A 23,783-nucleotide genomic window follows, 5' to 3' on the forward strand; every position below is an offset into this window, starting at 1 on the left:
AATGAAGCCAGTGGCTTAATCTCTTGGATGATATTATAATTTCCTCATAGCTTCATGATTTGACTGCATTAAACTTTAAAATAGTTCAGAAAATTGTTTCCTTGTACTTGCGTTAACAACATATGGATGTGATTTATTGTTAACTATCATAATGCTAGATTCAAAGCTTTGTGTGTGTGCTGTTTTAAATATGCATGTCACAACTCTAAGCTAATATTTGGTTTGCAGCCACTTTGGGATTTCTAACAGAGGGACTTCACAACCTTTGTTTCTTTTATTTCCCTTTCCCGAGCTGGGTAATTTTCTGAACCAATCCTGATTGTAGAGTTTTAGTTTACCTTTTTTGAAAGACTACTCCTCTAAGGGAAATGCTCTGAGAACCCCAGTAATCCACACTGATTGAGGAAGGTGGAGACACCCATCCACCAGCCACTCAACTCAAAGTGAAAATAGGACAAAGCAGTTGCCATTTTAGTGGGCTCACATACGAGAGCAACCTTACCACATTAAATGTACTTTATATAAATTCAAACGTAAGATATTCAAACATTATCTATGTGACTTTAACTCATCTCCGCATCATCCAGGAAGCCAAACAAAGTCTTCTTGTGCAAGGAAAGGCAAATGGCCAAAATACAATGAACAGAAAACACGCTAGCTATCTTAAAATCAGAAGGACAGAGAGGGCTTATTTTTTGAGTACCCACTCACCCCCATGTCTACCTTAACGAGTAGCTGAGTTGGACTAATGGTAACCCAGAAACTTCAGGCGTTGGTTCTCACAATGCTCTGCAAGCATACCTTGGTGGGTGACAGCTAAGGTTTTCACAGGCATTCCAGCCTCTAGACTACTGTGTGGGGCGGTGAGGGCATCCTTGCTGCACTTGGTAATGGATGAGCAGTTTAGAGAGAATTAAAGTCATTTTCTTCAAAGTTTTTCCTTTTGAATTCTTATTACTTGTAACAAAAACCCCGTAGTAATACTTTACTTTGTACCAAGTGATATGTGTGGACTGTTTTCTCTATTTTTATTTTAGAATTGGGGAAACTGAGGCTCAGAGAGTGTATTAGTTATACCATAATGACAATACCATACACTGGGTGGCAGAGACTTCGGCCACTGAAGAATATGTCAGTCATAAAGCACTGTTGACTCTGAAGCTTTTACTGTTTGTACATTTGGCCGTTTCTGCTTGAGCCGCATTTACCTTGACTTTCATGGTAGTTCATAGACTTTCTAACTCCTTTAAATTCCACCATCGACCCTCAAAATGATTTTGAAAATCATAGTTGCCTTTGTAGACTGTGTGAAACTTCTCGTTTTGATTTTTGTTTTGCTTCTTCCTTCTACTTATGTCCCCGGCTCCTCCTCTGAAACCAGTTCTCTTAGGTCTACGTGTCCCCAACCCCCGCTGAAAAAAGCACCTGTGATCCTGAGCGCGTCCCGATGCTGCCCGCGGGCCGCACGCACGTTCCGGGCCCGCTGGCCGCGGGCTGCGCCGCCCGGGTGCCTGTTAGCTTCCCGCCCGCCCCACGCCTCCCCGGGGCCAGCAAAGCCCACTCTCAAATATGCCACCTCCGGGCTCCGAATGTGCCGGCCTTCCCCTCCCCTTGTTCCTTGTAAAGATGACGGATAATTTTAGCCAGGACAAAGTAGTTAAAGGACAACCAGGAGAATGCTGCATGGTTACAGTCCAAGTGGCACATATAATGTCTTTCTGATGAACATTAATGGGCTCCGGTGTGCTTTGGGGAAAGTACATTACAAGGACTTTGTGAGAGAACATTATGACCGGACCCTGTAATTCTTGCTTATATTCACCAGAACTGAATGTTCACACATCCTGGCTTTTACGTTGCCTTGCTCATATTAAATAGGAAAATGGATGGAAAACAAATGGCAGAACTTGGGGAAGTTTTTCTTTCTTCCTTTAAAAAAAAAAAGGCAGATGGTGTTTTGAACACAACTTGTCAGAGAACATGAACGCATAAGAGTTCTGGCTGTTTGAAGGGGGAAAAATAAGTTGATTCTTTTTTAGTGGTAAAAAGTAACTTTAGGTTCTCTCAAGGGCTCAAAGGAAAAAAACCACTGAGAAGTGGGAGTGAACTGCAAGATAGGGTTTCTGAAGCAAGTACCTCAAACCACAGGCGTCACATGGGCTCTTTCTGCTTTGCTACTTCTGATTACTTGTCAGAGGGCAATACTTTTAGCTTCCCTCATCCTGCAAGGCCATTCAACCATGTGCCAGCTGGAGTGATCTATATTCACAATGTCTTTACAAAGGCTCATGCAGCAGAGCAGCAACTGCAACTTGGTGGACTGCTGTGCTGGTTCAGCATGCAGCTCTTACTCCACACTCACAGGCAACTTTTCCATGGATGATAATAGAAGGATTCAAATGCTGGCTGACACTGTGGCCACTTTGCCTCGGGGACGAAAGCAGGTATGATTGCTATTTTGCAACTTTTAGAGTGTTCATATTCTCTTGAAAGTAGGGTGATAGGTCTGTCGAACTTCATACTAAAAATGTAATTTTAGAGGCTTCTAAGAGTGCGTGGGGGTGAGGTAAGGAACTCAGACAGTACTAGTCTAGAAACTTAAGACCATAACAAAACTTGGTCATGGCAAAACTTTAAAGAAGATTGCTTTTCTCATTTGAAGAGGTGTTCAAATAAAACAAAAACCGTTGAGCACATCAACTTGAGAATGCTATTTATGGACATGACTAAATAGCTTGAGAATTCTTGATCTTTCCCCCCGGTGTGTTCCCTCATTGATTCTTTCCCTCCCAGCCTCACTCCCAGTCATAGATAGTCATTTCAGCTCATAACCATACGAGAGTACTTTTTTTGAGGACAGATTTTCTGCACTAGATTCTCTTCAGCTTGGAGGCATGGGAACATGCCTCATGTTCTTAAGAAGATGTATATTGGATGAGTGGGTGCAGATTGAACACCAGCTCAGTCACTCAGTAGTTGTGGGATCTTGGGCAAGTCATTGGCCTCTCTAAGATTCGGGTTTATTTTTCCTAAAGTGAAGATAATAATAGAACCACACTGTGGGGCTCCTATGCTGCTTAAGTGAGAAACATGCAGTGCTTAGCAAAGAGACTGAAATGTAGTAAATGCTCGATAATTATGCTTTTACTTTTATTTTTACTGCAAAGTACTTCCCTAGGGAGGGAAACACATTTGGAAAAAATCCATGTTTAACAGGATTTATTGTGAATATTTTTTTAATTCTTTGACTTCCAATTAAAAAAAATTTTAAAGCATAACACTAGTTATATAATGTGCTATAGTGCCCCAAATACATATTTGCATTTAGATACAGCATTTGTACAGAAAATACTTAGAATTGCTTTAATAAAATTTTGCCCTTAAACGTTGCAAGTGCATCATGTGCTCCACTTAAGCCTCCTAATTTTGGGATTGGAGAGTCAGAGCATAGCAGGAGGCATGATCTTTTCTCAGGGATGTACATGGCTGATTCCTCGGGATTTGTCACAGTGAAGATAAGGGCATCATTGGCGATGGTTTGGATTGTCGACCTTTTCGATCCAAAAGTGCTTTTATGATACTACGTTTAACATAATGATGAACATGTCTATTAATTTACTACCTGTCTGAAAATAAAGCAACTATGGGAAGTACCAAAATCTTTATTCGGTTTTCAGGTAAAGAGCAGAATAGGAGGTTCAAGATGAGAGGAACAGGCTTCCTGCCCTCATTGGGTTTACAGTTAAGCAGGCAGAATGAACAGGTGTTATACAAAGTAAAGCAGCATAAATGCTTGAATCCAAGTACATGTCTTTGAATACACCTTGAAGGAGAGATATTCCAGATACCAGGTATTCCAGAACAAGGGAATAGTTAATATTGAAGCACAGATCTTGGGGCCTTCGGGGAATGTTTAAATAATGGCACATTATTGGGTCAGGAGGAACCAGTGTCTATGTGGGAGGTGGAGGGGAGACCTCAGAGCTGGGCTGCTTTGCAAAACACTTGGACACTTCCCCCTGAGGAAGCAGTAATTTGAGCAGCACAGGGAGCCACTGGGTGTGTTTGAGCAGTAGAGGGATTTAGGAACCTTATTCTAGAAATGCGGTCTGTCAGCAAGTGAGTAGAGACTAGTGGTGAGGGAGCAACTTTGGCACTAGTTGGAGAAAGTGGAGGGAGTGGAGAGGAGACCCAAAGTCTTGAATACCAAAGGCGATGAAGACGGAGGGGTGACATACAGTTTTTACGCCTGAGTGAGGAGAGCAGGAACAAAAAGGCAATCAGCAGGAGGTTATTGGGAGAAGATAACGAGAGGGATTTAGGCATATGAAATGTACACAAGTGTGTGTGTGTGTTTCCGTGTTTATAATACATATACTTGCACATACACACACACATTCCAACATCAATTATTTGTGTGTTCGCATCTTTTCTAGGTCTTGTCTTCCCCCTCATGTCCTTTCCCATGGTAGACTCCTCCTAGTCAAATAGCTTTTTCTTACTGTTGTGAGAATGACTTCAAGAAAACAAAGGCAAAACAAAACCTCCTGTTCATCATGCTTGTTCATTTCGCTGAACTGGTTTTTAGAGAAGAATCACCCATTTGGCACTGACTGAATTGTGGGCAACATGATCTGCGGGAGGCCATCACATGAGCAGGTGTTCCTCTGCCCACTGTTATTTTCAACTCTTCCAGGGTTGACGTCAATAGTTCATACTTCTCATTATTGTTGGCTTTGGTTTCTGCAAAGCTGTATCTGGTTAACCTGTAGTTTCAGATCAGTCTTCAGAATCATTTGGGTGTTTACATTCAGAATTGCTTAAAAACAGATTGCTGTGTGTACACATTATCTTAATGCCCATGTTTGTAGGAGGTGAGAGAAACCCCAGTACAGCTCCTATTTCTCAACACAGTTTTAGGGGAAAAAATACCTGCCATGGGAAAAACTTTAGGAAGGGGACTGGGGAACATGAGGATAGTCTTTAGAAATGTTGTAATGTCCAAGGACTAGGGCTGCCCTTCGAAAACAGTTTTTACTAAATGCCATAATGAGGCCAGGCACCTGACATGCGAGAAGCTTGAGTGTACATCAGTGGTACCACAATCTGAATCTCTTGGCCTGATTTTCTCTTGATTATCAAATTACAATTGACCCTTGAATAACCTGGGGATGAGGGGTGCTAACAGTTGAATATTGGTGTATAAATTTTGACTCCGTAAAATCTTATTAATAGCCTACTATTAATAGGAAGCCTTACTGAGAGCATAAAGTCGTTTAACACATTTTGTTGTAGTTATATGTATTATATACTGTATTCTTATAATAAAGTAAGCTAGAGAAAAGAAAATATTAAGAAACTCATAAGGAAGAGAAAATAAATTTACAGTATTTATTTTAAAAATCTGCATATAGTAGACCTGCACAGTTCAAACCCATGTTGTTCAAGGTCAGCTATATTACTAAATCAACAACTTCTGGAAGGGTAATTTTACTTAAAACTTCAGACACAGGATATTGTGTTCAACTCTGTAATGAATGTATTTCTGGGACGGGTTCTGCCCTTAAGGAGCTTTTACATTATTTGTGGTGCCACACCCATCTGTTACCAAAACTCCCAAGTGCTCCTAACCACAACAAAGTATTTTGCTCATTTAATGAATTTTTTTTAGGTAGAAAACTGTTAATTTCACCACAAAAGAATTTGAAAAGTATCCTCTAATCCAAATTGTTGCATGCTGGGGAGTCAAGCTCCAGCAGTTCTTCCTGAAGAAGAGGTTCATGAGCCCAGAATGAGACTTCCCCGGTGAAGCTGCAACCCTCTTTGGGCTCCTTAAGGGCACTTACAAGTGAAGCAACTGAGTTCAGCTCCTTTATTCTGCTGTATGTTAGGATCATCTGTGCAGCCCGGCTCTCCTAAGAATGCTAATTTAAGAGGGAGAAGAAAGCCAGCTGTACTCATGGAAGAACTGGGGAGAGTGAGGCAGGGGACAGGAAAGGGAGCAGAGCACATGATTTTGGAACTTTGGAAACAAAGGAAAGCAAAAAACCTCACCTACGAATAAGTATGGCCCCCTTCCCCTCCCCCACACTGTCAGGAAGCGAGCACACCAGCGAGGACCAGGAAGCAGCCGTCTGTTACCTAACAGCAGAAGTGGCAACCGTAGTGACCTCTGAGCTCCTCTGAGTCTGGCAGGCTAGCTGGCTGAGCTCCTGCAGGTCGTCCCCCTTTTGCAAACTGACAGCTGAAATATTTGGTCTTGGTCTCCCACTGAAAAGGGACATTGTAAATCACTGGAGAGCAGGAAAAATTACGTCTTGAATATTAATGCCTGATTTTTAGGTCATCTGATTAAACCAAAAGAAGAGGGATCATAAACTCAACCCCAGGCATGTTTGTGTCCGTGGCTAGCAAGGGGTTAAAGAGCTCTGTGTACTCAGCAGTCTCAGTTGAATTGCCAAATTGCTAAACCTAGCAGTTCTCATATTAGATAATGTGTAATAAAAGACAGCTGTTCCCAGCATATGCTGTTCATTGCACACCAGTTCCTCATTCATGAGTTGTGGTGTTATCACTACAACCCTGAGAAAAGGCTCAGGGAAGGCAGTCTTTAGGCCCTAGAATAGTGCTGCTCACGTTAGGGAAAGGGCTGCAGGGAAAAGTTTTTCCAAAGTGCAAGACCTTTGATAAGACCTTAGACTTCTTTTCACTGAGGCAGATAGTCTGGTGTGTGAGCAAGTTTGAACCCTGAGAACATTCCTTTCCACATCACCGAAGTCTGACAGCCCTGATCAAAAGCAAGTAGTCTTTGTGTCAAGATGTGGCACGTGTCAGAGAAATTGATGGTGCCTAATTTATTTAAATTGTTTTTTATTTAAATGTTAGGTCCTAAAACAGGCTCATTGCTAATCCGGAGTGGAAACTAATTTGTAATTTGACTTAGTCTGATTTTTGTGTGTGTCACTAATAACCCAAATCAGTCAGTCCACAGGAATTGAGTATCTATACTATATGCCTCACACATTGTGCTAGGCAAAAATTTTCATTTTTCAACAAGTCAATTAGCTAGATAGAAAGGGTAGCAGGATGGAAGTGGGGAAATTTCCTTCTCTGTAGAGCTCTTGGAGTTGTCTTGTGGATTTAAAGATTTTAAGTTTGCTCTATCTAGAATGATTTTTGATTTAGAAGACAGGTTGAAGGTGGACCAGCTGAAATCTTGAGGTTCTCATCAATGCTATGATTAATCTACTAAATAATGATAGCAAGAGTTGCATTTTTAAATATAAACCCTGGTTATGGTTACAGATATTAGATATGACCTACCTAAGTAATTTACAATCTGCAATAGGATAAAAGCTAAGCAGATGCAAATAATAAAACAGATTAAGAAAATGAGAGTAACAATAGGAGGGAAAGATTGAGAATGCTGGGGAATATCAAGTTCCTTGCTCTCTTCCACCAGGAGTTAGACTACCACATAGCTGAATGGTCCCCGCTCTTGTTATTGATACTTCTCAGGGCAAAATCAGGCTGAAATAAACCGTGCAAATTGTTGTAGGTCTTCCACAGTCAGTCCTTATAACTTGAAAATAAGTACTTTTTAGCAACTCGAGAGAATCCTTTTGGGTCTGAGCCTCCCTATTGCTGTCTGCAGGATAATGGAAATGATTTGAGGTCCAGAACTGACAAGAGAGAAAAATGTAATTAATTTACATCAACTTGGTGGGAAGAGACCAGCTCCCAATACATTAACTTCACTGACCAACAGCCAAAGTCTGCCCTAACACTGAGGCATTCCAGAAAATTTGTCAGAATGCTGGCATCTGGTACTGGGTAATCCCAACTCCTTAGTGAAGTCGCCTTATCTCCTAACAAATGCCTTAATGAGGATTTATTTTGTGTGTTAATTCCTTCTATGCATTTTTCTCCTTCTGGTTTGCATCCTCTATTTATTTTATTTTTATTTGTTTGGACTCACTATGCATTGACCTCCTGACAATTTATGTGTTCGGTTGACAGGTAAGCCTCATGGGTTAGCTAGGAGCAAGAGCTTATGTTTTGGGCCCCTGGACCAACACTTGAGAAAAGGCTAATTCACATTGTTCTTTCCTAAACAAATAAACACAACAAAACACACAAAAAAAGCTCACTTTAATCACTTAGAAAAGCACCTAAAAAACAAGATGCTACCTTTTGTTAACTTTTCCTCAATTTACAATGGTTGATTGTATTTTGGAATTTTATGTTTATATGATCTTTTTCCAAACCATAGAGTGAAGCTGATATTCTTTATGCTATTTATACCATTCCGAGGTTACTTTCCTTTCTTGTCTGGAAATCTCGCTGCATTCTTCCAAAACTATTTCAGAAATAAATCATAAACAGAATTGAGGGTTTGAGTGTTCGGTTTTACTTGAGTTGTATTTCAGCATATGAGTTGGTTCTTTAGAGATTATTTTAACCTGCTTTTTAAAAGTAACATTTTAAAGTAACTATTACAGTAGTTACAGTCATTCCATCAGCATCTCCAAAAACTATTAAGTATTTGGGGTTTGTATGCCATTTTATGGGTGTTATTTTTCTTTGGATTTCAGTGTGATTATAAATTGCTATGGTTAATCTCCCAGAGGCTATTTTTAATACAGATTAGATATGAAGTTCTTTTGGGAAGCTTTGGAGTTTTGCCACATTACATTAACTCTTGCCACCGTGTATTATTATCAGAGACTCTTAATCTTTTAAACAGAATGCCTGAACTTCCCTTTGCCAGCTCTCTTGCTATCACTAAAGAATGGAAATTACTCCATTACCCTCTTTGAGCTGAGCCAAAGACGGTGATAAAGAACAAAGTCCTTTGTGACTTAGAATATTTACAGATGTGTCTTAAGGACTTTTTGATAACTGTGTGCCTGTTGTATTTTTCAGCTTGCTTTGATGAGATCAAGTTCCTTAGGTGACTTTTCCTGGTCTCAAAGGTAAATAGATTCATTTCTTTTTTGGTCTCTCATCAACCTATTTAGGAACACAGCTCTCTGGACTTATTGATAACACACATACACACACACACAATCACAATACTACAATTTACATAAATGTCAGCTACTTTAAATTGTGACAATTTTAAAAAAATAAGTATGTGACAAATGTGATACTTTGATCTTCATGCATGTTACTTTTAACATTTAAAAAATGTTTTTTATTACAGAAAGCTTGTTACTGTGGAAAAGCAGGATAATGGAACATTTGGATTTGAAATTCAGGTGGGCAGTTTTCAAATTTTTCAGACTTTTAATGAAGACAGTAGCACTGGTATTGTCCTGACATTTGCAAAGCAAGAATGAAGTCAGGATTAGAGAATGACCGAGACTGTGGTTTTTATTCATTGTGTGTTCGGGTAGTTCTTTAGTGTCTTTGGTACCATCAAGGAAAGGAAACACTGAAACATAAAATAAACCCCCTGAGATTTGCTCAACTCCTTGCCTCGGTCTCCCTGTAAGTCTGAGACTGATCAGAAATGCTTGGTGTCAGCCAGGTCTTAAATAAAGTGAATACTCTTTATATGTGTATTTTGTATATTTGCATGTCTGATGTGTTTGCATAATTATTTTTATACTACATGTCAGATTTTAAATCTGTACTTTGATGTTCAAAATATACATGGACTGCTTGCATTCTTGAATAGCTCCTATTGCATTTCAAAAATACTAAAGATGTTATTTTTGACACATTTGTACTTTTTTATTAATTATGACACTTTATTATTTGAAACACTTAAGAACATTGTTCTTCTTGCATAGTGCCTCTTGCTCTGGGAAATTTTTAAAACAGCCTGTAGGTTTCTATGTAATAGCTTAACAATTTCAGTTCTTATTTGCTGCCTGCTTTTTAATGGCCATATTTGTAAAGATGGTGAATTAGGTCAAATGACTAGTCCAGTTAAGTGCGAGAGCAGTAGCTTAAGTATTAACTGTTTTTTTCCGTTACACTTTTGCATTTTTAAAAAAAATGTGTTTCTCACAATCATATTCTTACGCTGCACATCATCTTTTAGGTCTTAGCTTTGGTGCTGCTTTCAGGAAACTTTGTTGACTAAGTATCAGCCCCACAGTTGGAAAGTAAGCCTGTATTTTAAGATAAAGAACAGGAAGCTGCTGAGTAAAACATGCTGTTTGAATAAAGAAACAAAATGGATCTCTACCTTCCATGAGCAGGAAGAAGGCTGCAGGAGAAAAGGGAGATGCCTTCTGCTTTCTTGACTCTTCTACTTGTAAATTTGGGGGAACCTACAGTTCTTCCATCAGGTTTTAGAAGCTAGCACTCTCTCTTATTCCCCTCTCGCACAAAAACACTCCCTGTTCTGTTGCGGAGACTGTCTTTTTGTGACTGCCCCTTTTTCAATGAGGATCCCTGACGACTCATTCACATACCCTTATTTAAAGTGACAAATTAGTATTTTTCTCTCACCCTTCTATATATGTCACTGCTCCCCCATGTCTCCCTGCTCCAGCACCATCAACACTTATACTGTGTGGAGCAGGAGTCAAAGCTGCCGTTAGCGGACCACAGGCCACAGCACCACGAACCTTTCTAGCTCAGCACGAGCTGATGGCTTCACCTCTGAACCGGAGCACATATGTGTTATCTTAGTAATGCAGGAACCCACTCCTCTGCACATTCCTTTTTGATGTACTCTTTCCATGACCAGCTCCATGTCATATCTCTTCTCTAGTACTTACAAGATTTGCATTTTCATCGAATAGAGAAAACTGCTGTGGGAACTTTTTGAAAACCAGAGAGAACCTCATGTACTCATATTGTGCACCCTTTGTTAACACCTCTTTGGGCCCTGGTTTACCAAGTGAGTTGTTTTAACAGTGGTTTCCCAACAGAGTATGTGTTATAGCTTTGGTTCATGCACCACGTGAACTAGGCCATGCACTGAAAGGTCACTGGTTCAATTCTTGTTCAGGGCACATGTCCAAGTTGCAGGTTCGATTCCCATAGGGGTGAGTATGGGAGGCAACCAATCAATATTTCTCTCACATCGGTGTCTCTTGCACTCTTTCTCTCTCCTTTTGTCTCTTTCTAAAATCAATAAAAAAACATGTTTTAAAAAATAAGAAGGAATGATCATCAGACATTAATTTCTTCATAAGGAAGCAGTACTGGAATGTGGTTTATTTTTAGGAATCAGAATGGTAATTTTGAGTCTAAATGGAACTAGACTTCATAACTTAAATGTGTTGGTTATAAGTCACTGGGCCACTCTACCTAGCAAACATTTATCCAGCGCTCTTGATACAATTTTAAAAACAAAAACAAATTGCTTTTCTGAAATTGAGGCAAGAGGCAAAGTATAACTTCCCTAATTTGGTTGAGTGATTAATGAACCAGTGAGTATTCAAGGCAAGTGTACCAGCAAGTGCTCAGAAATGAAGGTAATTGAGTCAATTATAGTACTTCTGAATTAATGCAGGGCAGACTGTCATTATTTACAGAACTCTAATGTCAAAGAATTATTATTGGCATGTCTCCATTGCTGGATCTGTACTGTTTTGTCTGCTTCTGTATTAAGTACTTTAGCATGGGGGATCCTCATGGACATCTTTCTCTTTGCTCTTGGCCACCATTTTTTTATCCCATTGGGAAATGAGAAACTTTTTTTTTCCCAAGAAATATGCAATAGTGATAGCATCAGATGGTCTCTTAGGCCTGAAAATATAAAAGCTTGAGCCAGTCTTATCCCACTTTTTTTTCTCAAGGCAGAATTTTTTTTATGAATGGGATTGGCTGAAGGTTGTCTGGTAGGATTGCAAAATTTGTACGTTTGCTTTTGTTTATATTCAGGAAAGCCTTTCCAAATGGTTCTTTGCATTTACCATTATACCACTTAAGGAATCGACACCATTTTATTTTTTTACAAATAGATTTTGAGTTTTGGGAATAGTAATTATGTATCACTTTAACTTTTGCAGACTTACAGGCTCCAGAACCAGAACAGCTGCTCCTCAGAGCTGTGCACTCTGATCTGCAAAATCCAGGAGGACAGCCCAGCACACTGTGCTGGACTGCAAGCCGGTAATTTATAACTTTGCTCATGTTAAGAATTATTTAAATAGCAAGAAGAGAAAACTTTTGCTAGCGAAGGTCAGGGCAGTATTGTTGCTTTGAATTTTCTTAGCGCCTTTATGCCGTTAAGGTTTGAGGCTTGTTTTTCTTCGTTTGCATGTCAGAAAGGATTATTTGTCAGAAAGGATTATTTAACCAACCTCATTAACACTCATTTTTTTCTTGGCATCTCCCAGGTGATGTCCTTGCAAATATCAATGGTGTGGGCACAGAAGGCTTTACCCACAAGCAAGTTGTTGACCTGATCAGATCGTCAGGAAACCTCCTAACGTAACTATCTATCTGCTTCCCGTGGGGCTTCAGAAATGTTATGGTCTCTCATAATGGCTGTTGAGTGAATGAATAGAGTTATTGTTCGGGATCACAAGAAGGGAGGCGGTGTGCCACAGCTTTGGAACTGGATCCAGACGTTTTTATCAGTTTCTTTTGTTTCTCAAGGTTTCCTCAATCTTGCACATGTTGTCAACATCTAAAGTCAGAGGACATGGATAGCCCAAACATCTGAGTGGGAGGGAGAGCATTTAAAAAAATAATTAATGTTAAATTCAATTAAACTGGCACTCACTTTCTTTGGGTCAACAAAAAATGGTCCAATTTCCATGGTTGATGTAATCTTATGGTTAGAACAAATAAAAGGTCAGAAGGGTTGAGTTTTCCATTTTATACCACAAGCCAACTGTTTCTCTATCTAGTGTGTTCCATTTGGAAGGAAGAACTATGTCTGCCAACCTTCCCCACCCTGCGCACACACAGACACTCACACTCACACCTGCTGCTCTTCCAGACTTACTAATGGGACATTGGTCTCCCCTATTGGAGATTTGACTGACTTCAACTATACCATCCCTAGAGCCTAATAAGACTTCAGTATTTAGTTAAAAGATGGAATTAACTAATTCGTTGAAATGTATTTCTTGAGCAAATATGATGTTTCCAGCACTGTGATAGGCTCAGGGGAGATGGAAGGAGATAGATAAGAAAAACTTGCAGAAATAAATAATTTTGATATTTCAATTATTCTTTTTTAAAATATATATATATCTTTAATGATTTCAGAGAGAGGAAAGGAGAGGGAGAGAGAGAGAGAGAAACATCAATGATGAGAGAGTCATTGATCGGCTGCCTCCTGCACGCCCCACACTGGGGATCGAGCCCGCAACCCGGGCATGTGCCCTGACCGGGAATCGAACCCCGAGTGCCTGGATCCTAGGTTGATGCTCAACCGCTGAGCCACGCCCGGCCGGGCATGATATTTCAATTATTGATAACTGCTATGAAGAAAGTACAGTAAGGAGTGGGTTAGGACATTGAGTAAGAGGGCTGATACTTTAGCTTAGGTCTTTAACATGGTCCTCTCGGAAGAGGTGGACTTTGAGCTGAGACCCAAATGAAGACAAGGATGGTTGTATGAATTCTTGGTGAGAGAGCATTTAAGGTAAAGAGAGAAGTCTCTGAGTTGTCAAAATGGGCTTGGCACATCCAAGGGAGGGAAAGAAAGCCAGTGTAATTGGTGGTTGGTGAATTAGGTTGAGTATAATAAGAGATGAAGACAGAGAGTTGACCGGGGGACAAAGTATGGTTCTATCAGCCAGGATTTATTTTCTCATTTGTTCTTCACAGCCACCTCATGAGGTTAGTTTTATTCTTATTTATAGGTGAAGTGACTGAGGCTGAAATGAGATTTAGTTAAGATTAACCATCTAGTAAGTCACAGGGCTAGGATTTGACCACTTGCTCTGGATGCCATGATCTCTTCAGCCACACCACAGCTGCTCATTGCAAGCTGCCAATAGAAGATCCGCTGGACACTCTTCAGTGATTGTGGTCTAAAACTTCAAAGGATATTTTTGTGTGTCTAGGAGTAATTTTGAAAGATAACTAGTGGTGATAAAGGACTGAGTCTAACTGCCAGTGTTTTCTTTTGGATTCTGTATGGTTTCCACCTTGCAGATTCAAGCTTCTCTTTACCTTGACTCATAGGATCCATAGAGTTGGACTTGGTCACCTATCACCACCAGAAGGTTGTTCTTAACTAAACCTCATGTAAGCCTCAGTCATTTCATATAGTGGGCAGACCTCAGGAGGATATTTAAGGAGTAAAGAGTGGAAACAGTTGGAAAGCCAGAGATCAGGAAAATGAGAGACAGTCTGTACTAATACTGAAGAGAGCAGCCAATCTAGGCTGGAAGTATTGCCCATAGACATCTATTGCTTGGGCAGGTCAGATCAACATAAAAAATCCCGATGGAACAGATTCGCAGGGATTCTCACCATTGCCCACAATCAAGACTGCACTAATGAGAAAGCAGATAATGTCTTGGCTTGCTGTTATCTCATTATCTTGGGTATGATGTTGTTAGAAATTGAGGAAAACTGAGCTCTGCATTTAATACTATTATTTTACCATGCCTTGAAAACTTCATGCATCGTTAGAGAGTTACAGCTTATTTATCAGAACGAATTTGAACCAATACTTTAAAAATGCTTAGGAGTGTGACTCACACATGAAATTTATCTTATCCAGATTGATGGCCTAATAGTCAAAATAAAGGCCTCTAACCTGTGCCCACAAAACATATCAAATCACTCAAGATAGAACAAGTGTTTTTATTTTTAGAAAGGTACAGGGAGAAAGTACACTATTAAATTAATAATTCTAGGGTTAAAATCTGTGGACTTGAAAGGTTTGGAGATGAAAGAGTCATATAAAGGTGACTACAGTTACTATCATATGAAGGTTGGACTCTACATGGTTTCCACGTTGCAGAATTAAGCTTCTACATGATAGTAGTTCTGGTTGTCTTTGTTCCAGTTCCAAAATAAAGGCAATTTACAGAAGTCAAGGCTCCTGGCATCTTAGGGAGGAAAAGATTTTTTTCTTTTCAAGGAATAGCATGTTGATGCCATAGTTTGCAAGTCCTAGTGATTGTTATTCTTATTGCTGAACTCCTCATGCATAGCATGGTGTCTAGTGTCTGGCACATAGTAGATGTCCAATAAGTATTCACCAAATGAAAGAGGTGATCCAGACAGATCTCACAAGAATAGATTCTGGTATAGAACAACCATCCTTGTCATACAGTGGCTTCTATAAAATGAGCTACAATTTACAAACTAACCAGAATCTTTCAGTCACCCTCTTAAGGGTTGTTGTTTTTGTTTGTTTGTTTTTTCCATTTTCTTTCTCTGAATGTTGTTAGAAGATTTGAAGTAGGTCCAAATACTTTTAGCGCCAGGAGAATTGTAACATTTATGTTGCTTTTTTAAGGATGGTCTGTGCTCAACTTGTAGTACTTCATAAGGATGGTACTTGTTTGAATGAATCACTCATGCTCTTCTCCTCCCCTCCTTTTTTTCTTAAAACAGGATAGAGACTCTTAATGGAACAGCAATTCTCAAAAAAGCAGAGCTTGAAGCCAAGCTGCAAGTCTTAAAGGTAATTTGATTTAATATAGTGAGGTACATTTTTCATCCTTGAATGTGTGAGTGATAAGATAAAGATCTATTTGAAGAATTGAGATAGCCCTTGAGGATGAAATGTCATGATGAGTCTAAACTGCTGAATTATCAAGAGCCAGACAATTAGCTTTGCAGGAATATTAAATTTCACAAACCAGTGCAAATCACTTTCTTCCTCCTCTGTGTGTCTGTGAGGCTCAGAAAGGCAACAGGAAGGCATATCAATTGAAGAAATTTACATTAATGGACCTATCTCTCTTGACTTACATTTTTTTGTTTGGGGGGAAAAAACAAAAAACAAAGAAGGAGGAGCTGGCCTTTTTGTCATTTTCCCAAGTGCCACATGTGTGCAGAAGGGCCTGGAATTTTTGCTTTCTATTGTTTTTCTCTGGGTCCTCCCATTCTGCCTCATTCATACCACGAAAATCATCTCTCTATACTCCTATGGCTGTCCTTGAATCTACTCTCATTGGCAAACACACTACCAACTTTGAAGAGAAAAAAATAAAATTTTTAGGAGATAGTGTACAATGCAGGATATTCGTGAACATTCCCTGGGATCGCTCTTGGAGGGTCATAAAATCTTCTAGACTGGAGAGGCTCTGCCAGGCCGTGAAGTCCAGACCCTCACTCATGTGCATCTGGGTCAGAGCCCTGCCGACCCCTCCCCCGGCTCCAAGGACCTCTTTATCCTGGGGCTGCCCCCTGCATGGCAGTAAGGCAACCCCCCTGAGCAAGGACTGGATTCGTTTGTGGGTATAAGTTAAAGGCCTTTATTTTGACTATTAGGCCATCATTCTGAATAAGGATTACAGGCAGGCTGCTCACTTGGGTTTTGAAAAGCAATAGTTGCCATCTATTAGTTTTCTCTATGAAGTATGCAGTTCTAAATTATTGAGCCCATGAAGGTAGAGTTACTATACAGTATTTATCTTGTATTCCCTTCCCCCACATCTAATTTATCAAAAGGCCTGTTTTCTTCTTTGTTAACATCTGGTTATTTTGCTTATTCCTGTTATTTTTTAAATCAATTTGTAAAATTCTTTGAAAAAAATTTTTTGTTCAGATTTTCATAGAAATTGAATTTATAGAATAAATGAGATCAATTGATATCCTTATAGTTTTCACTTTTCTTATTTCAAACGCAGTTAAATAATTGGAGGTAAAGAGGCAAAACTTTCATTATTTACAGATAAAATTATATCTATACAGAAAACTCTAAGGGAATCTATAAACATTTTAGTAGATTAAAGAGTTCTGCAAAACTATTGGATTTAAAAGCCAATAGCAATAAATTAAAAATATTTTAAAATTAAAAGATTATATTTATTAAGAAAGAAAAATTAGAAGGTACCTAAGAATAAATATAATATAATATATATACATATTTATGTAAATATGTAATTGTATTAATAAATCACAAAATGTTTGTGAAGTAAATAAAATATCCTATAAATATTTAGTTAGATTTATTCTTTTATAACTTATGATTTTTTTCTTACAGTTTCTTTATTTAAAAATTAATATTTTGATTGAGATTAAAGTATAGATATGTAAAATAAAATTTTCTATGTTGTCACTGTATTCAAACATCTTGCTAAACTGTATAATTTCTAATAAACTATCTATAGATCTCTGGGGGCTTTCTATAAAGGTAATAACTCTGTTAAGAATGACCTTCAGTTCTTTTTCTTACTAACTGGCTAGGGCCTGCAATACAATGATGAATAGAAACTATGATGTAGGCATCCTTGGTTTTCTCTTAACTTTAAAGGGAATTTTTTGAATCTTTCGTGTTAGGAATGAACTATGAATATACTTTTCAGGTTGAAGAGGCTCCCTTCTATACCAAGTTTGCTGGTAGTTTTTATAGGGCTTATATATTAAGTTTTACCAAATACCTTTTTTTGATTGTGTCTTCTCATTTTTTTATTTAAAAAAATCTGTCAATATGGCAAATGACATTTCAAGATTTTCTAGCATAAAACCACCCTTGCATTTCTAAAACCCAATCTGATCATAATTTTTAATAATTTTTTATATACTTATAGATTTGACTTGGTAACATTTTCTTTAGGATATTTGAAGGCAGCATCATTTTACAGGTTGAATTGCCTGTACCTTTTCCCCCCTCAGGCTATCTCTCTTTAGTTTTGGTATCATGTTTACTGGACTCTTAGCGTGAGCTGGGGAGTATTTCTTTCCCCTTTCTGTTCTCTGTAGAATACTTGTAACACTATGTGAATCATCGGGGCTTGAAGTTCTTTCTTGGTGGGGATGCTTCTGAATTCTGTTTCAGTTTCTGTATTAGTTATAAGACTGCTCAGCCTTTCTGTTTTTTTGTTTTGGAGCCAGTTTTATCAAGTTATGTTTTTGTTAATAAAGTTTAAAAATTTTTAAATGTATTGCATGAAGTTTTTAATAAAAATTCTATTCTTGTCCGGCTGGGCGTGGCTCAGGGTCAACCTGGGATCCAGGCGATCGAGGTTCGATTCCCGGTCAGGGCACATGCCCGGGTTTCGGGCTCGATCCCCAGTGTGGGGCGTGCAGGAGGCAGCCGATCAATGACTCTCTCATCATCGATGTTTCTCTCTCTCTCTCTCTCTCTCTCTCTCTCCCTCTCCTTTCGTCTCTCTGAAATCAGTAAAGATATGTTTAAAGAAAAGGAAAAAAAAAAAAATTCTATTCTCAGTTTTTTGTTTTCTGTCACAACTGATTATGTCCCCATTCTTATTTGTTCTACTTTTTATGCCTTTCTATCTTTTTAATTCTCTCAAAAGGGTTTTTTAGTCTTTAAAAAAAAACAGTATTTCAATTTGTACCAATTTTTTATCTTTTTCTGGTTGCTCTTAAGCTATTCTTTTGTCTTTATCAATCTACAGTTTCACCCCAACGTGATTACATCTGGATTCACTTTTAAATTTATACTGCTTAGAACTTAGAATTTTCAGTGTCTTTTCAATCCATACACTGGTAACTGTCTTTATTTTTGGAAAACTATTACCTTGATCTCTTTGAATAGACAGATGACCCTTGAACAACATGGATTTGAACTGCACGGGTTCACTTATACAAGGGTTTTTTTTTCATCTTGTAAACAGATGATGTAAACTTATGGCATCAATATCGATAGTACAGTATGGTAAATGTATTTTTCTTCCTTATGATTTTCTTAATAACATTTTTTTCTCTAGCTTACTTTATTGTAAGAATACTGTGAATAATATATATAACATACAAAATAAGTGTTAATCAACTGTTTATGTTATTGGAAAGGCTTCTGGTCAATAGTAGACTATTATTAGTTAAGTTTGGGGAGTCAAAAGTTATATGGTTATATGCAGACTTTTCACTGTGCAGGGGTGGGGGGACTCCCACATTGTTCAAGGGTCAACTCTATCTTTTTTACCATTCCCTGAATTATCTCCTGGAGTTCCTGTTAGACATATTTTAGAGTCCCTTGATTTACCTTCCAGGCTTCCTAGTATTACTTATCTTTTATGTTCTTTTTGAATACCTTAGTAATAGCTTCAGTAATAGTTGTCTGTGTTCTGTACAGAATGTGTTCTATTAAAAGTTAATTTTTTATTTTCAAATAGCTCTTTTTCATGTTTATCTGTTCTTGTTCTTTGTTTCAAATTTCTTATTCTTATTAATATTGATATAATTTCTCTCTCAGAGGATTATAAATATTATTTGAAGTCTTTTTAGACATTTTCTATTTACATTTTATTTGGAGAGAATTCATATACTGATTATCAGTTTTGTTGTCCTTGTTACTAACGGTCAGTGGGTGTTTTGGAGTTTAGGTTGCCTATTTCCCTTGCATGATGGCCTGTCCTTTCTGCTCAGTGTGACAGTTGGGCAGTTGCCTCCACTATACACTTCAAGGCTCCCAGTCCAGAGCCAGGTCTGGCAGCTGGGATGCCTTCCCTGGCGGTTCAGTGTGATGCTAAGCTCAACACACCGAGGCTGCATTTATGTACTCCTGCCCATCTAGGTGCAAGCTCTATATGAGTCATAGCCACCATTAGACTCTTTTCCCAGACCCCTTTTCATGGTAGTGGAGCTTCAGACAACGTTCTTTCTCAAGCAGGAAACTTGTCTCTGTCCTGTGCCCTATAAGTGCATTTAAACTGTATATCATCGTAAGACCCAAGTTCCTAGCTACCTCTTTCTGTCTCTCCAGGTCCAGCAGACCTTTAGGCTCATCCTTGCTTGCTTCTTGCATTTCTGTTTCTTTTCTAATCTTGAAATTATGAAATTTCCAGTTCATTTCTTGAGCCAGAAGTGTCTTGGGTGTGACCTATAACCGGGGTCAGTCTGGTTTCCACTTCACAGAATGACATTTAGTTTGTGCATCCTACGTAAACGTGCATTCTGTTCCTCAAAGACTCTATGTGTTTTCAGGGATTCCCTTTCCCATGACCTATGATTCACATGTTCAACATGAAAATAGTACATCTAATGGGCTAACTGGGGGAGTTACTTTTTAATCTAGCTCTGTTATTGACTGGGTTTAGTAGCCCTTAGGAAATAGTTTGCTACATTGAACCTTTATTTTCTGATCTGGAACTTTTTTGGATAGTTAGGAAAATTAAGTGACATGTTACCCATGAAAGTACTATAAAAGTGCCATGAAAATATTTAGCTACATGTGTGCCTCATGTAGATTTAAAACACTGGAAATGTATCCAACCCAAAATATTTAATCTGTGATAGTTACTTGAGTGTTGTTTCAAGCAGCCATTCTTTTATATATTCATTCAGCCAATATTTACTGAGCTGCTGCTGTGCCAGGTCCTGACCTCAGCACAGTGAGGGAATGTGGCCCAGTATGGTTGAATCTCCCATGTGCTTTGTCTTCTAAGGGTGAGAGATTAAATTTGTCCAAATACACAGCTGTAATGCTAATAGCAGCCAGAAACAGATTCTGAGGAAAATAGGGAAGCTTAGATATAAACTAAAAACTCTTAGTCACTTTGACATATCTGCTCTTTACACTGGTATTTTCTTGGTTTAAGTGACGACATACTTAGATGACTGGGCCAGATTAAAAGATGAGATATTTTAAAACCTTTATTTTTTTTCAAAAATTATGTGGCAATCCCTGACTTTGTATTTCTGGATAAGTAGGGGCAGAAATACAACTTCCTCCTCTCTCTGTGTTTAGCCTGTCAAGCTACCTTTATGCTCCCCTACTAGATGCTATTCACTTGCAGGGGATAAAGCTCTTTAATAAAGAAGAAAGCAGTTGGTATATAGGCCAGATCTTGTTAGTTTTATAGTCCTTGGGTCCCTAACTCTGACATGGACATGACCAACCAAAGATTTACACAGATAACAGCTGTGATTCAGGTATTCCAACAGTCTTATAGCCGTAATAGACTACATTATAATACAGAAAGAACAAGAAATTAATGGAGCCAGGTATTTTATGGCTTTAATTTATTGCTTGCCTATTATATTGGCAACCATAGGATTGCTGCTAAATGTTACTGTTATCAAGGATTGGAAAATCTTGCCCAGTGATTATTTTGTCCCTGAATTGAGGAACCAGCCATTTTGCCCGTCAGCATTTAATGACATTCTTGTATTTTATGATTTTCTTTTCCTTAGGGCTTCTCCTTCCAAATGTACTTCTTTTTTCTTCCTTTTTAGACTTTATCTGCCCTTTCCAGATTGCATCATACCCAGGACCCTTTTCCAATGAGGCTGCCTTTCCTGTGGCGTAGGTGTCCACAGGCCACGCTGAGCGGTGCCTGCCAGCTGGGCCGGCTGTGGGGCCTGGAAGGCCAAGGAAAGGGCGGAGTAGGGAACAAAGAGCCTGTGGCATTGCCTCGGCAGGTGCCTTCTGCCTGATTGGCTTTCAGCCCAGCCTGGGGGCTAGTCCAGGCCTCACCTGCCACCTTGATCATAGCATCAGCCACTTCATTCCCACCCTGGGCCACTGCTCTCATGCGTTGGGCAGCAGAGGAAGGAAGCAGTTAAGAAGTCAGGGTGCGTAGCAGGGTTTTAAGTTTAGCCTTCCAAGGAAGCCTCTCAAAACAGGTGGACTTCCCCTTTTTGGTGCAGAAAGTAAAAAAATGTTCAGCAGAAGAGACTGTGTTAGTGCTCCAGGCTTATAGAATGATGATGGTATTTATCGAACAATTACTAAGATATAGTCACCGTTCTGATCACTTTACATCTACTAACTCATTTAATTCTCATGACAATCCCACAGTTTAGGTTCTTTTATTGTCTTCACCCTGCTTATGGGGGAAGCTTAGAATCTAAGTCTTTGTCTAAATAGATAGTAAATGGACACAGACCCAAGCAATCTGGTTCTATAATTTTATTTAAAGTAAAAATATATAAATGTCACTGTTTCTATTGTCTATTGTTTTTATTGTTTCTATTTTCATTGTTTCTACTGAAATTGTATGTCATAGTTTCAATTTGTTGGTGCTACTAGGTTATTTCTTGAGAAAGTAATATTCCTAATATCTGCCTTTTATACAGAAAAATCTTTCAAATGAATGGAGAAGTTGTTAGTGCCATAAAGAAAGGGAAAATTTTTAATGACAAATCTCAACACCTAGAAGTAAATTGCTATTTTCACTGGGGTTTCCTAATATTTATACTTTTTTCTTTTTTCTCAGCAAACCTTGAAGAAGAAATGGGTGGAGTTCAGAACTCTGCAGTTACAGGAACAGCGCCTGCTTCATGGTAGATGTGATTTCCTGTTCAGAAACCACTAACATTTCACCCTTTCAGTATTTCTGCCTCTAAATTGCTTTAAGATTATCATCATTATAAGAAAAAATTGTCTAGCATGGATAAAGAATACTAGCCTGTGTTTCTTTGGAGTGACCTATGTATTTGAAGGAGAGATAAGTCACAGTCATATCCCCTCCTTCATACACATAACACATATGCACATGAAAGCATGCATGTAAGCACCTGTGTGCGCACGCTTGCAAGAGGCACCTGGAGATTTTAGAAGAGCCGTAGGAATGACTGCCTGATTTCAGCAGATGGATGAAATTCCTGAGGACGTTCATGGCTGTGTAGTTCTCAGAATCTGTTGAGGCTAGAATGGCAGCATGCTTCTTGTGTAGAGCTTCTATCATTTGTTCAAACTGTATAGGTTACATTAATTCAGAGAAATTCTCCTTCATGGCCTCCAAACCCAAGACAGAAATGTGAATGATCATAACGATAGTAAATTCATGGTTTTTGCCATTGTGTATATTCTAAAGGGAAGAGATGCATTTAGAATTTGTTGATTTGACATTTGCTATGTGACTAGTGTAACCTGAAGAATGAACTTATATGTATAAATAATTCATTGACATCACTAGCTAAGTGGGTGTGAAATATAGGTTATATTTTCTTTAAATAATACCAAGCCTAAAGTTTCTATTCATAACCTAAATATCTGTCAAAAGTGATCATATCTTTACAGAAAAAAGATACTTTTCATTTTTGATTAGGCACTCAGTTATGGCTTAGAAGTTGTGTTGAAGTTTTTTTTAAATGAAATTTGTATAAGTTACTTCTCTTTTTTATGTATTCAAGTTAATATTTTAAAAAAATTCATAACAAATTATTTGGGGTTCTCAAGATAGTTAGCAAGACAGAGGTACAAAATTTATCTACCTGTTGGATTCTGTAGACTTGAAAGTTTGGGAAACCTTTGCCTCCACTTTTGGAGCATTCTGTAGTAGAGATGGGCTTTGTCCTGGGATTCTATAGAAATGGCCTTGTAGAGACAAGGTCCTTATGTCAGAATCAAGGAGACTGACCCGTCATAAGGCCATTGCTGTACACATTTTTTGAAAGATTGAAGGAGTTCTTCTTTAGTTTTCTCCTCCTAGACCTAGAATAAATATTCAGGGCATGAGATTCTACAAAGCAACTGCTCTCTAATCAACTTGTTGCAAGATGAAATAAAGTAGGTCGTATTAGCAAAAAGAAAAGAATTATGATTAATCACTGAGGGCTGGTCATACTCAACCTTGCAGATCAAAAGGAAAAATAAACAGTCTCCTTTTATATTATCAACCAAGGACAAAGGAGAGCCGTAGTAGAGATAACACAAAGTGAAACCATTTCTGAGTGTGCAATGTCCTAATTCTTTTCTTAAAGTATTTACTGTTTAACTATAGCTGCCCCTTGGCATTCATGGAGGATTGGTTCCAGGACCCAAC

At 38.5% G+C, this 23,783-nt stretch overlaps 1 protein-coding gene across 2 annotated transcripts in view; it reads left to right on the forward strand.

The window, feature by feature from the left end:
- The window catches only part of CYTIP (cytohesin 1 interacting protein), a 63,144-nt gene that overhangs the window by 34,876 nt on the left and 4,485 nt on the right, over nt 1-23,783 (forward strand). Inside the window, exons 1-7 of one of the 2 annotated variants that reach the window (XM_081141832.1) lie at nt 2,099-2,444; nt 8,926-8,975; nt 9,206-9,260; nt 11,976-12,078; nt 12,306-12,399; nt 15,496-15,565; nt 22,233-22,299. In XM_081141832.1, the coding sequence (XP_080997958.1) occupies nt 2,271-2,444; nt 8,926-8,975; nt 9,206-9,260; nt 11,976-12,078; nt 12,306-12,399; nt 15,496-15,565; nt 22,233-22,299 (613 nt within the window). In that variant the 5' untranslated portion in view covers nt 2,099-2,270. Of the gene's footprint in view, nt 1-2,098; nt 2,445-8,925; nt 8,976-9,205; nt 9,261-11,975; nt 12,079-12,305; nt 12,400-15,495; nt 15,566-22,232; nt 22,300-23,783 lie in introns of those variants that run through there. The other variant, XM_081141833.1, reaches the window with a different exon arrangement.

The sequence above is a fragment of the Miniopterus schreibersii genome (assembly GCF_964146895.1).
Source record: "Miniopterus schreibersii genome assembly, chromosome: 7".
Lineage (NCBI taxonomy): Eukaryota > Metazoa > Chordata > Mammalia > Chiroptera > Miniopteridae > Miniopterus > Miniopterus schreibersii.